This window comes from Capsicum annuum, chromosome 7 (genome assembly GCF_002878395.1).
Source record: "Capsicum annuum cultivar UCD-10X-F1 chromosome 7, UCD10Xv1.1, whole genome shotgun sequence".
Lineage (NCBI taxonomy): Eukaryota > Viridiplantae > Streptophyta > Magnoliopsida > Solanales > Solanaceae > Capsicum > Capsicum annuum.
The window spans coordinates 6,163,359-6,177,334 of NC_061117.1; the positions used below are offsets into that span (position 1 = coordinate 6,163,359).

The 13,976-nt window shown below is 33.5% G+C and overlaps 1 protein-coding gene across 1 annotated transcript; it reads right to left on the reverse strand.

The window, feature by feature from the left end:
* Positions 1-6,280: 6,280 nt before the first annotated feature.
* On the reverse strand, positions 6,281-13,602 carry LOC107877660 (lysosomal Pro-X carboxypeptidase). Its single transcript, XM_016724346.2, has 10 exons — positions 13,046-13,602; positions 12,250-12,430; positions 9,772-9,905; positions 9,162-9,274; positions 8,801-8,924; positions 8,260-8,415; positions 7,570-7,722; positions 6,990-7,069; positions 6,664-6,713; positions 6,281-6,523 (listed from the first exon to the last, which is right to left on the reverse strand). The coding sequence occupies exons 1-10, from the start codon at positions 13,430-13,432 to the stop codon at positions 6,393-6,395; spliced, it is 1,509 nt and encodes a 502-aa protein (XP_016579832.2). The 5' UTR covers positions 13,433-13,602; the 3' UTR covers positions 6,281-6,392.
* Between the last annotated feature and the right edge of the window lie 374 nt (positions 13,603-13,976).

Genomic DNA, 13,976 nt, shown 5'->3' on the forward strand with positions numbered 1-13,976 from the left:
GTTCCCCAACCAAGGCCCGCTGCTCACAATGGTCTAGATAATGGCATGAGAAGTTGTCTTTTGCATTGCTAGGTTATCGCACTACTGTTCGCACTTCAACAGGGACAACTCCATATTTATTGGTGTATGGGACAGAAGCAATCATCCCTGCAGAAATTAAAATTTCCTCTCTTCGAGTCATTGTGGAAGCAGAGATTGATGATGACAAATGGGTCAAAAACCGACTGGAACAATTGAGTTTGATTGAGGAAAAAAGGCTAACATCGGTATGTTATGGCCAATTGTATCAGAAAAGAATGGCTCAAGCGTATAACAAAAAGGTACGACTCAGGCATTTTGAAGTTGTTCAGTTGGTATTGAAGCGTATTCTTCCTCACCAGGTTGAAGCGAAAGACAAGTTCTCCCCAAACTGGCAAGGTCCCTTCATTGTGAAGAAAGTGTTGCCCAATGGAGCTTTATATTTGACAGATATTGAAGGCAAAATGGCAGAAATGGCTATCAATACTGATGTCGTCAAAAGATATTATGTATGATATTATCCTTTGTTGATTTTATTGCATGTTTAGTACTTGCATTTTGAAGATTGATATGATGAAGGCATTTTATTCTTCTATCCAAACATTGTGTCATCCTTTGTTTACCCGTTTGAGCTTAGTTTTATTTTTCTTTCCAATCCCTCTTTTGGAATAAAAATAGAGTCAAAGATAAATGTTAGGAAAATAAGAATAAAAGAAAGAGTTGAAAAATAAAAGAAAAAAAAAAGAAAAAAAATCAAATCAAAATAAAGAACAAGCTGATGGAACTACGTGCGACCTGATTCTCCTCTCTTGGGAGTGAGATACGTAGGTTGCCCTACTCAGGGATCGATCCAACCAAATAAAGATTTTAGAGTCACCAGTCAACAAAAACTGGGGCACGAGTCAATGTGTTGTTTGAGTCGATTATAAAAGTTGTAAGTCCCACCCCCACTTCAAGTGTCGTTTGAGCCTCTTGCCATCCTTTCCTAACCTTATCCAAAAGCCAATCTACAACCAAAGAAAGTCCTTCAGATCAATCTTTGATAATGTTAAGGCTAAGATGTAATGGATATGATGATACATTGTAGGGTACTACTTGTCTTCCTCAGCATAAAAAATCAGGAAAGGAATAAAAATGAGAGAGTCTTACTGGTGAAAACCCTCACGGGAACCATAAGGCGATGGGGAGTTGAGAGAAATAAAAATGAGAGAGTCTTATTGGTGAAAACCCTTATGGTCACCATGAGGCGATGGTGAGTTGAGAGAAATAAAAATGAGAGAGTCTTACTGGTGAAAACCCTCACGGGCACCATAAGGCGATGGGGAGTTGAGAGAAATAAAAATGAGAGAGTCTTATTAGTGAAAACCCTTATGGGCACCGTAAGGCGATGGCGAGTTTGAGAGAAAGGTGAAAAGGAAAGAGATTTGTTGGCAAAAATCTTTTAAGTTGTCTTCAATTAAATGAGATATATGAGTCCAATGGATTTGAAAAAGCGGCTCAGCGGCAAAGGCATGAACTCAACAACAAATATGAAGTTTGGATAGGAAGATCAGGTGGCTTAATCCAAAATGCATGTCGTACTCATTGGAGTTGGTTGTCGCATTTAGATAAGTTTTCTTTTTGAATAAGGGACATTGCCCTTTTCTTTCATTTACCTATTCATATTTTGTCTTTTTATGTCATTTATCAAAATAAAAGTTACCATTATTTCTTTATATTTTAAGTCAAGTTTGTGTCAAAACAAGCAAGAAAGGATTTCAAAACTTGCTACCAGTTTTTCCAATTGTATGAGGAAAGCCAAGGACCAGTATATGAAAGAAATATGATCGTAATTCAACACAAAGCAAAGGAAGTCTATCAACCGACGGGCTACTAGGTTCGTGGGAGTATTCAGATTTGGGAAAGGGTGCATCTCAGAGGCCTGGTAAGATGGAAACTCATTGTTCAAGTCAGAACTCATTTCCCTCAATCTGAATCTGGGTCAATGATGCGACAAGAAAGGGGCAAGTTTCAGTGATCTGAAATAAAGGTGAAAGGAACAATGATTGGAACAGATGCTTGGGAAGCCAAGTGCTGTAAGCCACCACTAAGTTTTTAACTGACAAATTTTATTTGTTGAAACAGGGGCAAATTTGCTTTACTTAATTCAGTTACCATTGAAAAAACACATCCATGAGAATTTTACTTTATGTTTAGGACCCTCCTGAAAAATGAGATTTTACTTTATGTTCAAGACCCTCCTGAAAAATAGAATTTTACTTTATGTTTAGGACCCTCCTGAAAAATGGGATTTTACTTTATGTTCAGGACCCTCCTGAAAAATGGGATTTTACTTCTGTTCAAGACCCTCCTGAAAAATGAGATTTTACTTTCTGTTCAGGACCCTCCTGAAAAATGAGATTTTACTTTATGTTTAGGACCCTCCTGAAAAATGGGATTTTACTTCTGTTCAAGACCCTCCTGAAAAATGGAATTTTACTTTATGTTCAGGACCCTTCCAAAAAATGGGATTTTACTTCTGTTCAGGACCCTACTGTAAAATAGGATTTTACTTTATTTCAGGACCCTCCTAAAAAATGAGATTTTACTTTATGTTCAGGACCCTCCTGAAGAATGGAATTTTACTCTATGTTCAGGACCCTCCTGAAAAATTGGAATTTACTTTCTGTTCAGGACCCTCTTGAAAAATGGGACAGTACTTTCAAAAAAATTATGAAATCCTTTTTATTATAATTTTTGTTTGGGTTAATTTTCGCTCTAGTTTTGATTCTGGTTTCAGGGGCCCGCTTGAAGAACAGGGTGATGAAATGAGAAATTAAAGATATTATAAGTCTGGAACCCGCCTGAAGAACAGGGTGATGAAATTGAAAGATCAAAATGTCAAGGCAGAAGCCCACCTGAAGAGCAGGCGGAATGAATGAAAGTCGATCAACGAAGTGAAGCAATGGAAAACCAAGCAACAAGTTGAAAGAAATTGCAAGTTAGGAGCCCACCTGAAGAATAGGGTGATAAAACTCAAGTCAAGAGTCAAGGAAAGCTGCATAGATAGGATTTTGTAATTTCATCTATGTTTTAACTTGTAATTATTATTTTTTGATGTAACGACAAAGCCATGGACCGAAACCTCGATGGAACCTCACTCGACTCTCTAACTTGGTACAGTCCATCTCCTTCTAATCCTGTGAGATACCTGTCACTTGAGTCCTTCATAACTTGGGTAGGTAGGATGTCCTAAGTCAAGACCCGGTTGCTTTTCTTCCCTCTGTTTCTTTCTTCGAATAATGATCGGAACAAAATTTTGTCTCGTTGTCTACTTCTTTGTATGAAAACACTAGGTGTTTACATTCAAAGGAGGCATGATGTAGACACGTAATTTTATCCCGTCAAAATATTTCTTATTCTGTTATCCCACAATTTAACCCCCATTTTTATAATTTTTCACAAGAAAAAAATAAATAAAATAACCACTTCATTTTATTTATTTATTTATTTATCTTTGTTTTTATCCAAATAACAAATTCTAACAAATTTTGTCTTCTTTTAAAACCTCCCAACAATCCCTCCAATTAAAAGACAACATCTCACATCTCACCCACCCAATACCCTCATACCCGTACCTATCCCAGTGACCCCTCACGTTTTTTTTTCTTCTTTTGGAAACCAAATATACACACACATAGAGAGCATGTGAGAGAAAGGGGGTAGAACTATTTTTTATTTTCTTTCTTCTTTTCTTTATTATTTTTCTTGCTCCTAAAGATAGGAACCTTACAAGAATTGTCCACATAGACACCTCACTGTATATAGATAGAGATAAGGACAACAACAAAGAAAAACCATATATATATACATACACTATTCACATCAAAGGGGTGACGAATTTTTTTACTCAGAGGAGAGCTACAAAAAAGGATTCTCTTCTTCGGGTAGGCACAACACAGGGATATGGAGGATCTTCATTTTTTCTTCTTCTCCTAAGGCACGCATAGAGACCCATTTTTGACCTCTCTCACGAATTTCAACACCCACGCAATGACGAATCAAAATTGTTTGAGTCTGGATCTGTTTTCTTATGCGGAGTTGAATATTGGAATCTTGTATTCGAGGTTTTGTTTTTGGGTTCATAGTTTTGTTCGAAGTTATCGACTCACGAGGTCATATTGAGATTTTTTTTGTTGGTTTCAAATTTGTTCGGATCGATTCACAACACCCAGGTGAACAGCAATAGCGTTACCCCCTTTGTTTATCCAAAATCGTTTCCGAAACCAGTCAACACTGGGCGCTACGTTTGGTTTTGGATCAGTCAGTCCTTCGTGGTCTGTTTTGAATTGCAAATTCCCTAGTACCGAGTTAGACTTCATGTGGTGAAGGTTTGCTATTCAGAATTCCAAGTCTCGGTTTTCTTAAACATTATTATCAACAAATTCGATTCTTTGAAGGTCCAATTCTATCTCATATCACTTTAATTTTACGTAATTATGAATGGTTTGTGTTTTTGGCATGTTTGAATCTTCGTGTTGTGGGTCATTGTTCGATTTGGATGTGAAAATTTGATTGGTGGACTATATATTGAATTAGTTTAATCCCGTTGAGAATGGATTGGGGGAGGAGTTGAGAACCGAATAAGGTGAACATTGATTAGTTTTAATTCGTTATTGGATATTGTTGAAATGGATAGTATCATGATTAAGCATGAATTTTGTTGAGATAATTAGGCAAAGTTTAGGATCGGGTAGGTAAAATTTAGGAGTGATATGTTGATCAAATATTTTGAATGTTTAGATGTGTGTTGAGATGGTTTTGTTTTATCGTATTCGACTCAATTGTACTCATTTGGCCGAGAATTCTTCGAAGTATCTGTGTTGTTTTATCTGGGGAATGCCCCGAGAAAATTGTATTCGAAGATGGCGCACGGTCAAGGCCCGGAACGTCGGGCAGAGTCTAGTTTAGGATTATCTTAGAATAAAATAGGTCTTACATTTTCGTTTATTTTTATTTTTTGGACTGTATAATTGGACTGGACACTATATTTTGGATTTGTTTTGTTTTGTGTGTTTGATCGATTGTTTTATTTGTCTTTTGTGGTTTGTACATTCGTAATGTCAAATTAGCCGATACGTTCAACCAAGCGAACGTGGTCGAACCACGGGATCGAGGGGTGCCTAACACCTTTCCCTCGGTCAACAGAATTTCTTAGCCGGAATCTCTGTTCGCAAACCAGTCTTTTTAGGAGTCAAATCATTTCGAAAAGGATTTTTCAAAGGTGACTTGGCACACCGGATTATGTCAAGTGGCGACTCCGAGTTTAAATGTAAATAATCATTTTCGAAACAAAACCTTTATTTTGTCACTTTAATAATAAAACCCTTTCGAAACTTTAAAATAGAATCATTTTTGGAGTTAAAAAAGGGGTGTGACAGTACATTTACTATAGATGGTAAATATCTTTTAAATACTCCCTCCGTCCCAAATTACCTATCCTATATTTCTTAATTTGATTTCCCATTTTACTTGTTTTTTTTTTCATTAATCAAGACAAGAAAAAAAAAACTCATGTTTTACGTTTTGCATTAATTATTTTTTCTTCAAATTAAATTGTAAATATCATTTAATAGGGGCACTATGGTAAACTAGACATGTTATTAATTATTTTTCTTAATTAATGTGTCATCTCAATTTGAGACAGATAATTTGAGACGGAGGGAGTATGTTATATAGGCAATAAATAAAGAATATATTTAAAACAGTAAATATTTTATAAAAAGTACTCAAATAGATTAAAAAAAATAAAATTAATGAGGTTCTTGACTTTTACATTTTCTAGAAGATTAGCTTGGAAATAATGAAAAGGGAATAGGGAAAAGTGTCGATTAGTTTATGCCCTAAAATTTTTCTTAAAGTCTTTTGGCTTGACTTGAATTATTTATGCTCTTGTATTAAGTTTCTTTTGTAATGGTCTCTTGTTGATACTTGATATCAGACTATGGCTAAGATGAACCTAATGTCAAAGAAGATATTTGGAAATATTCATCCTCCTCTGTATATCGCTCAATCATGAGCTCGTCTCATGGGGTTTGCCTAGTGTAGTTTACATTTCATGTGTGGTTTGCGAGCTATTACACAGTGAGTAATTTACCACAAAGTACTCACCTGAAGGGCAAAAGTTGTGGGCTTTTCTGGGGTTAAGAAAAAACTTATCTTTTTAATAAGTTTTAAGGGGATGGACAAGTTTGAGCTTTTTCTCTACTTGGAGAATATGCAATTTAGGTGAAGCATTTCATATGATATTTTCTATGGATTTATTTGTAGTACTTCCAAAGTTACATTATGTGTTACAAACAAGTGATACTATATTTTCATATATCATATAGTATCTAATTTTGTTTGAGATCTTTGTAGTACTCATCTAGCCAATTTTGAATAATAGCCACTTCTTGCTTCCTTTGCATGATTAGCCAGTCTGGATCATTCTTTGTCTCAGATCGAAAATCAACATGGTGTGCACCTAATTAATTGCAAAAATTAAATACATGAAATTAGTAATAACAAAATAAATCAATGTCCCTAAACAAAAAACATTTTATTTTTCTTCCAAAAATACCTTCAATTCAATTAAAATGATAATATACATAATTAATATGATACCTTTCTGAGTTACCAGAGCCACAATGCTAGCTGATAGGTTTTTAAGTACACTGTCATAAAAAGGATAATTCAGTATTTAACGTTCGAGCGCTCAGAATGAATGTGTTCTTATTTCATGTATAGAATTTAAAATTTGCTCGTATATGTATACTTTGCAAATCTAAAATGAGTTAGCAATTATAACAGATAACACGGCTTATTTTTGGCTACTAATTTATTTTGATGGGCGATGACCAATAATTATCTTTTATGTAAACTGATAATGTCAAAATTCTTTATAATGTTATTTCACATATGTATAAAAAGTTATAACTTCTTTAACTTACCCTCCTCTACTCCATGGATCTTGCATTCCATTAGAGAAAATCATGTTGCTGCCAAATTTCTTGAGGACTTGCTCAATTCTCTGAAATGATGAGACATACTTAGATATTCTTATCATCATGAAACCAAAAATATGTAATGGACTTTTTTAAAAATATTTTATCCTATGTTCATTATTCACTTTGGAACCCGATTAATCCGGACTCAAGTGGAAATTAAGTTAAGGTTCCACTTGAGGATAAAGCTTTCCAAATCAAAAGCGACTCCATTTTTAGGGTTCAAACCGAAGAACTCTAATGATAAGGATAGAATAATATTTACTACTCCACCACGAGTTTTGATGGTTGTAAAGAACATTTGCACATGTCATGCTGACAACATAAAGAATATATTTTTCTTAAAAGAAGTTGAGTGATACGTATTTTGTCATCCTTAAATAGTGGCCCAGGTTCGATATGGATGTAGAGTAATTTTTGTTAAGAAGCATTTTATCCCAACATGAAAATTTCTGATGCGAATTCAAATTTAATTGGATCTCAATACGAATACCAAATACCAGATGGAAAAAGAATGAAAACTCACATAGCCACCATATTCAGTAGTGATCCAATGTGGTCTAGGCTCAACTCCATATCTCTTCTTGCAATCTTGTGCAAATTCCTTGTAGCTATAGGAAGTTGGAGGAAACATACTTTCATTTGAACAAGTCATTGGCATAACCATTTCTGTACATGCCTGAAAACTCACAAATCAAGCATAAACAAGACAAACAATTATTAGATCTTAAATATTGGACAAAGATTTCAAGCACGAACAACAACAATAGACCCAGTGTATTCCCATATAGTGGGGTCTGGGAGAGGCCGGGTAATGTGTAAGCAGTCCATAGCACTACCGCAAATGAGTAGAGAGGTTGTTTCCGATAGAACCCGGCTCAGGACATATAAAAGTATAAAGATTTCAAGCATCATTTTAAAAAAAATCAAATTATAACCAAACTAGAACGGGAGCCTTGGAGCAACTGTAAAACTGTTATCATGTGATTAGAAGGTCACAAGTTCTAGCCAGTGGCAAATCCAGTTATAAGTTCACGGATTCTGCAGTTGTTTAAATTCCGAATCTACCACCGACACATACTAAGAATAAATTCATGGATTCTGCATCGTTTAAATTCTGAGTCTACCACTGACACGTACTAAGAATAAATTCTGAATCTGGCACTGACACGCACAGAAAATAAGTAAAATGTGTGTTATGTAAAGTTTAATATACCTGCCAGTCCCAACCATGAAGGCCATGAGCATCAGTACCACCTTCTAAATTGAAACATTTTTCTGTTTGTGTATAATTGTAATATAAACTTGCTGCAGCAAATGCCTTGCTAAGTCTTGAAGCTCCTTTTGGCAATCCATCAATTATCTTGCACATCTTAATTCAAAAAAAAAAAAAAATGCTTTTAGCGAAAATAAATATACATTTTAACAAAGAACGCCAAAACTTTTACCGGCATTAGTTAATTGTGATTTGACTCAATATAGCTAATAGGTTTTAGGGGCATTTACAAAGAGTGCTAAAATATATCAATCACTAATAACTGCCTCTAAGAGATATATTTAGCGGCAGTTAAGCTATTGTCATTAATTCATTGCCACTAAAGATCTTTTCTGGTGTAGTGAGAGAGGTTGTTTCCGATAGACCCTCGGCTCAAGTAAAAACATATCAAAATCAAGTATGAAAGGAAATACAGTAACAACATCAAAATACGATAACCAAAATAAAATAAACAATAATTAATCTGCTATGTTATGAGTACCTCTTCTACTGGATATGCTGGCAATGGCATCATAAAGTTGGCTTCTGTAGGATAATTCACCATTGCTGTGTATACAAAAGCTTCCCATAGCCAATCCCTAGCTGAATAAACTGAATGTAAACCCCTGAAATTTATATATATTAAACCAAATTACTTTTCATTTTAACTTTATAATGTTGATGATATGATATGAGCTTAAATAACGAACTGATGATTCATATACAGCCGTCCCTAGCTTAATATGATATGCGCTTAAATGACAAACTGATGGTTCATATAGCCGTTCCTAGCTTAATATGATGTGAGCTTAAATGACGAACTGATGATTCATATAACCGTCCCTAGCTTAAAAGTGACTTACTTGCAAGTTCTGAAAAGTTTACTAACTTCAATCAATCCATCTTCATGTGTTGATAATGCATCCAACTCTGCCCAACTCCCCTTTATCACTTCATAACAATTCAAGCTTGCCTCCTATTTTATGAGGGAGAAGAAAATAAAGATAATTATCATAACTATTCATAACAAGTGAAATTTTTTACCTAAAAAATAAGACAAGTTGTCTGCTATAATAATAGGTTGAAAAATACGAATGTGTAAAAAGAGCATAGGATGCACGCGTTTGGTTAATTCAGTGACAGAAGCAAGATTTCCTCTGAGGATTTATTGTGTACAATACATAACTAAAAAGATATCTATGTTGATAGAAGGTAACCATTCATCATAACAAGTGAAACTTTTAACCTAAAAAATAGGACAAGTTACCTGCTTTAATAGGTTGAAAATACAAATGTGTAAAAAAAAAGCATTGGATATATGCGTTTGGTTCAGTGACAGAATCAAGATTTTCACTGAGGATTCATCATCTACAATACATAAATAAAGAGATATCTATGTTGAAAGAAGCTATACTCAGCAAAATAAAGTTGACCCGAACAACAAGATAATCGAAAAAAAAGAAAGTAACAAACCTTAAAATCTTGGGAAACAGCATCATAGAAACTTGACCGTGGAGTGATTTTGTCAAAATGCAAGATTGGTGCTGAAGATGCCACTGCACCAATGGCTATATGTGGGTACTTTAGTCTAAACCATGCAGCCAACACTGGTTAACCAAAAAAAAAAATTAACATTTTTTAAAACAGATGAAAAAAAAAAAGAAGAAAGCACGACAGATAAATTAAAATAACGAAATATATACTATTTAATATATACATTTGTACAGTAATATATGCAATTTATATGTACAGTATAATTTTCGGTAAAAAATATTCAACCGAGCTCTCCCCTATTGATAAATGCAGTAAGTGGAAGAAAACTAAAAGTTTTTGAACTATAGGATGTGAATATATTGACAAATCCTATAGATTCAACATGGATTGGACATTCAAGTAGGTCTAATGTCTTGTCATTTTACTTTATAGTATGTCAAGGCAAATGATCAATTGACTATCCTTCGTCGATTATAGCTTTGTCCTATTGATAAATGGAAAATTCCCACTACTAAAAAAGACCAAACTTTTGCGAATCGTTCTTGTTAGAAATATAAAAATTCATTAGAAAAGCTTTTGACGGGACCTCTTTTAGATATTTCCATCAAAACTTGCAAGTGTTTAGTGTTTATTGACTCACTCACATGAATTTGGAAACTCAATAGGTCCACTCATGTAGTGTCACATGTCATTTCCATCTATAATATGTGAACATAAAAAAATCAATGGATTACCCCTCGTCGATTGTAGCTTTACCCTATTGATGAATGCACTAAGTGAAAGAGAAGTTATTTGGCAATCCTAAAATGTAAAATTCTCACCACCTAGCAAATTTTTGATGAATATTCTTGTCAGAATGAAAAGCTTCTGATAGATCTCTTTCAGATATTTCTGTCAAAAATTTGCATGTTTTTAGTTTTTAGTGATTCACATGGATTGACATACTCAATATGTAATGTCTTGTCATTTTGATCTATAGTATGTCAAGGCAAATGATCAACTAATTATCCCTCATCGATTATAGCTTTGCCCTATTGATAAATGTAAAATTCTCAGTACTAAAAAAGACCAAACTTTTGTAGATCGTTCTTGTCAGAAATATAAAAAATTCATAAGGAAAGCTTTCGATGGAACCTCTTTTGAATATTTCCATCAAAACTTGCATGTGTTTATTGATTCACATGGATTTGGACACTCAATAGGTCCACTCATATAGTGTCACATGTCATTTAATTTTCATCCAGTGGCGGATGTAAAGTAGATGGTGTGGATTTCCGTGAACCTACACCCGCTACCATAAGGCTTAAAATTACATAAAAAAATCGTCAAAAGTTATAAATATTAATAGGTGAAAACCCATAACTAAACCAAGGGATAATTTAATGGCAGGAAAGGAGCCCTTGAGAACCTACAAGTTTAAAATTCTGTATCCAACTCTGTTTCCATCTATAATATGTGAAGGCAAACAAATTGGTTGATCACCCCTCGTCGATTGTGGCTTTACCTATTGATGAATGCATCACTAAGTGAAGAGAAGTTATTTGTCAATCCTAAAAGATAAAAATTTCGCCACCTAAAAATGCAAATTTTTGACGAATATTCTTGTCAGAATGAAAAATTTCTGATAGATCTTATATTTTTAGTTTTTAGTGATTCACATGGATTGGACACTCAATATGTCCATTAATCTTATGTCTATATAATGTCATCAAAGCAAAAGATCAATTGACTATCCCTCGTCGTTTATAGCTTTACCCTAATAAGTGCAAAAAAGATATTTTAGCAACCCTAAAATGTAAAATTCTCACCACTAAAAAAACGTAAATTTCAGATAAATGTTTTTATCAGTTGCATGTCTTTTAGTGTCTATTGTTTAGTGATTCACATGGATTGGACATTCAATAGGTCCACTCATGTAATGTCACATGTCATATTCATCTAGTATAATATTTCAAGGCAAAAGATGAGCCAAAAGTTGAAACTTTTTCACTTATGTTATGTTATTACTTTTCTTCATAATTTTTTTCTTTTTTTTTTTTCCTTTTTTTTATTTTTAGGCACAATACATAAGTATGGCATTTAACTTAATTTCAGATTATATCTATGACCTTCAATTTTGGATGTGCATAAATAGATACACATATATTCTACGTGGCATTATTCTACGTGGTCGATTCTTGCCCTTCATGACGTCCTACGTGTATTTTGTCACATAGGACGTGTGTGTCTATTTATTCAACTTTATACAAGTTTAAGTATTTACTTAGACATATCCAAAGTTGAAGGTCATAGATGTGATTTGAGGTCAAGTCAAATGACAAGTTTATGTATTATGCCTTATTTATATTGTAGCGGATAGTCCACTGCACTAAAATTTCTGTTATACGTGAATTTCGGAGAAAAATCAGAACACAAGGACCTATTATTTTGTGGGATTCTTCAATTTAATTTACTTACTTCCTCCATAAGAGCCACCAAAAACCACAACTGGAGATGATTCAGAAGAAATATTTTGCTTCAAACTCCTAATAAGAACAGCATAATCAGCCAATGCTTGTTGTGAATTCAAGTATCCCAAAGTCTTTGCTGACTTGTATGAATTATTTCCAAATGGCATTGAATCTCCATAAAACCTATGCTAAAATATTCCAAAACAAAAAAATACATCAATTTCATTCCCACTAAAAAGATAAATAGGGGAAAAAAAAATACTCATTTACGATATACAAAATATCTTAATTTTACCCTATGATATATATTCGAGTGATATATACTCTTGTAGCTAACAAATAATTCATATTTTCCCTTGACGGAGTTCTAGTGTGGTTGGAGACAGTGACATATAAAATTTTCACCCAAAGGTTCATTATTTACGTTATATGCATTTTTTAAAAAAAAAATATCTAAACTCATATATACAAATTGATTTCTGGTGAAGGAAATTCAGATGAAGTCATTCCAACACTTTAGCTCGACCTCTAGTTGAAGAGCTTTGATTAGAGAGACATAATTTTAAACCATAGTTTAAAAAAATAATAGAATTTGAGCTTTATCAAAGTCTTTCGACACGTGAAATCCATCCAATCATGTTAGATCAACTTCATCAAATAAAAAAGGTAAATATGAGATGATCTGCTAACAATAAAGGTATGAACGACCCCCTAAATATTACTCGGCATAAAATTAAAATATTTCATATGGTAAAAAAATAAAATAATAATAATAGAAGTATTTTAAAGATTTTTGCACGTACTTCAATGAAGACTAGAAGAGCATTGAACTTTGGAGCAATATCAAACATGAACCCGGTGTTTACAGCAAACCAATCAATATTCCCTTCATTACCAGTGTACACAAATATAGGCCCTCCACCATCTTTATTCCAATATTGATCATTTATGAGATACTTTTGATAAAAAACTTTAGAACTCTTTGGTAAAAAAGTGAAATGATCAAGAATTTGAGGGAAGTAATGAACTTTAAAGGGCATTTTTGTCTTTTCATGTTTGTTTACTAGTAGTGAAGATTGGAAGTTATTTCTTGGAAGATAAATTGACTTGGTTTGTGAAGGTTCAACACATAATATTACGAATAATAGAATCAAGAAAATGTAAGAAGAAGAAGAAGAAGAAGCCGCCATTGATATTTTTTTTTGGTTATTGATGAGGATGATTGATGATTTATATTTGGATCACTAGTGTCTTTTTCTTGGCTAACTTACTATGATGGTATTATACTGAAAAAGCTGTTATAAAGTTTTGGTATTTTTTGGATGATTGTGAATCATTTTAAGGCTTTTTATATCACTCTACTTTGTCATACATCAAGAAAGATAAGGGGCATATATGGTAACATATTACAATTCTTATTCTTAGCAAAAAGTTTGTTATTTTCGCCCGATGTTTGGTATTTTGTGTAAATTAAACTAGATTCTCGTCCATATAGTTGTACCTGTGAGAATGTGGAACAGTGAAAAACGAGCTGCTATAGTGATACAATCATATTTTCGAGCTTATTTGATTAGTTATATAATTCTTTCGATCTGTTTCAGCTTATGTGAAGGTATTTATTAACTATAATATAAGAAATTGTCAGTCATCAAGAAGGATAAGAGGCCTATATGGTAACATTTCATAATTCTTATTCTTAGCTAAAAGTTTGTTATTTTCGACCTATGTTTGGTA

What these genes read in the sequence shown, in the direction of transcription:
- LOC107877660 (XM_016724346.2), bottom strand. Translation starts at nt 13,432, where the DNA reads ATGGCGGCTTCTTCTTCTTCTTCTTCTTACATTTTCTTGATTCTATTA. An exon ending in CAGCATATCCAGTAGAAGAG is followed by an intron (nt 8,416 to 8,800) that starts GTACTCATAACA and finishes TTTTGAATTAAG; the next exon opens with ATGTGCAAGATAATTGATGG. An exon ending in GATCCATGGAGTAGAGGAGG is followed by an intron (nt 6,714 to 6,989) that starts GTAAGTTAAAGA and finishes TTTTTATGACAG; the next exon opens with TGTACTTAAAAACCTATCAG.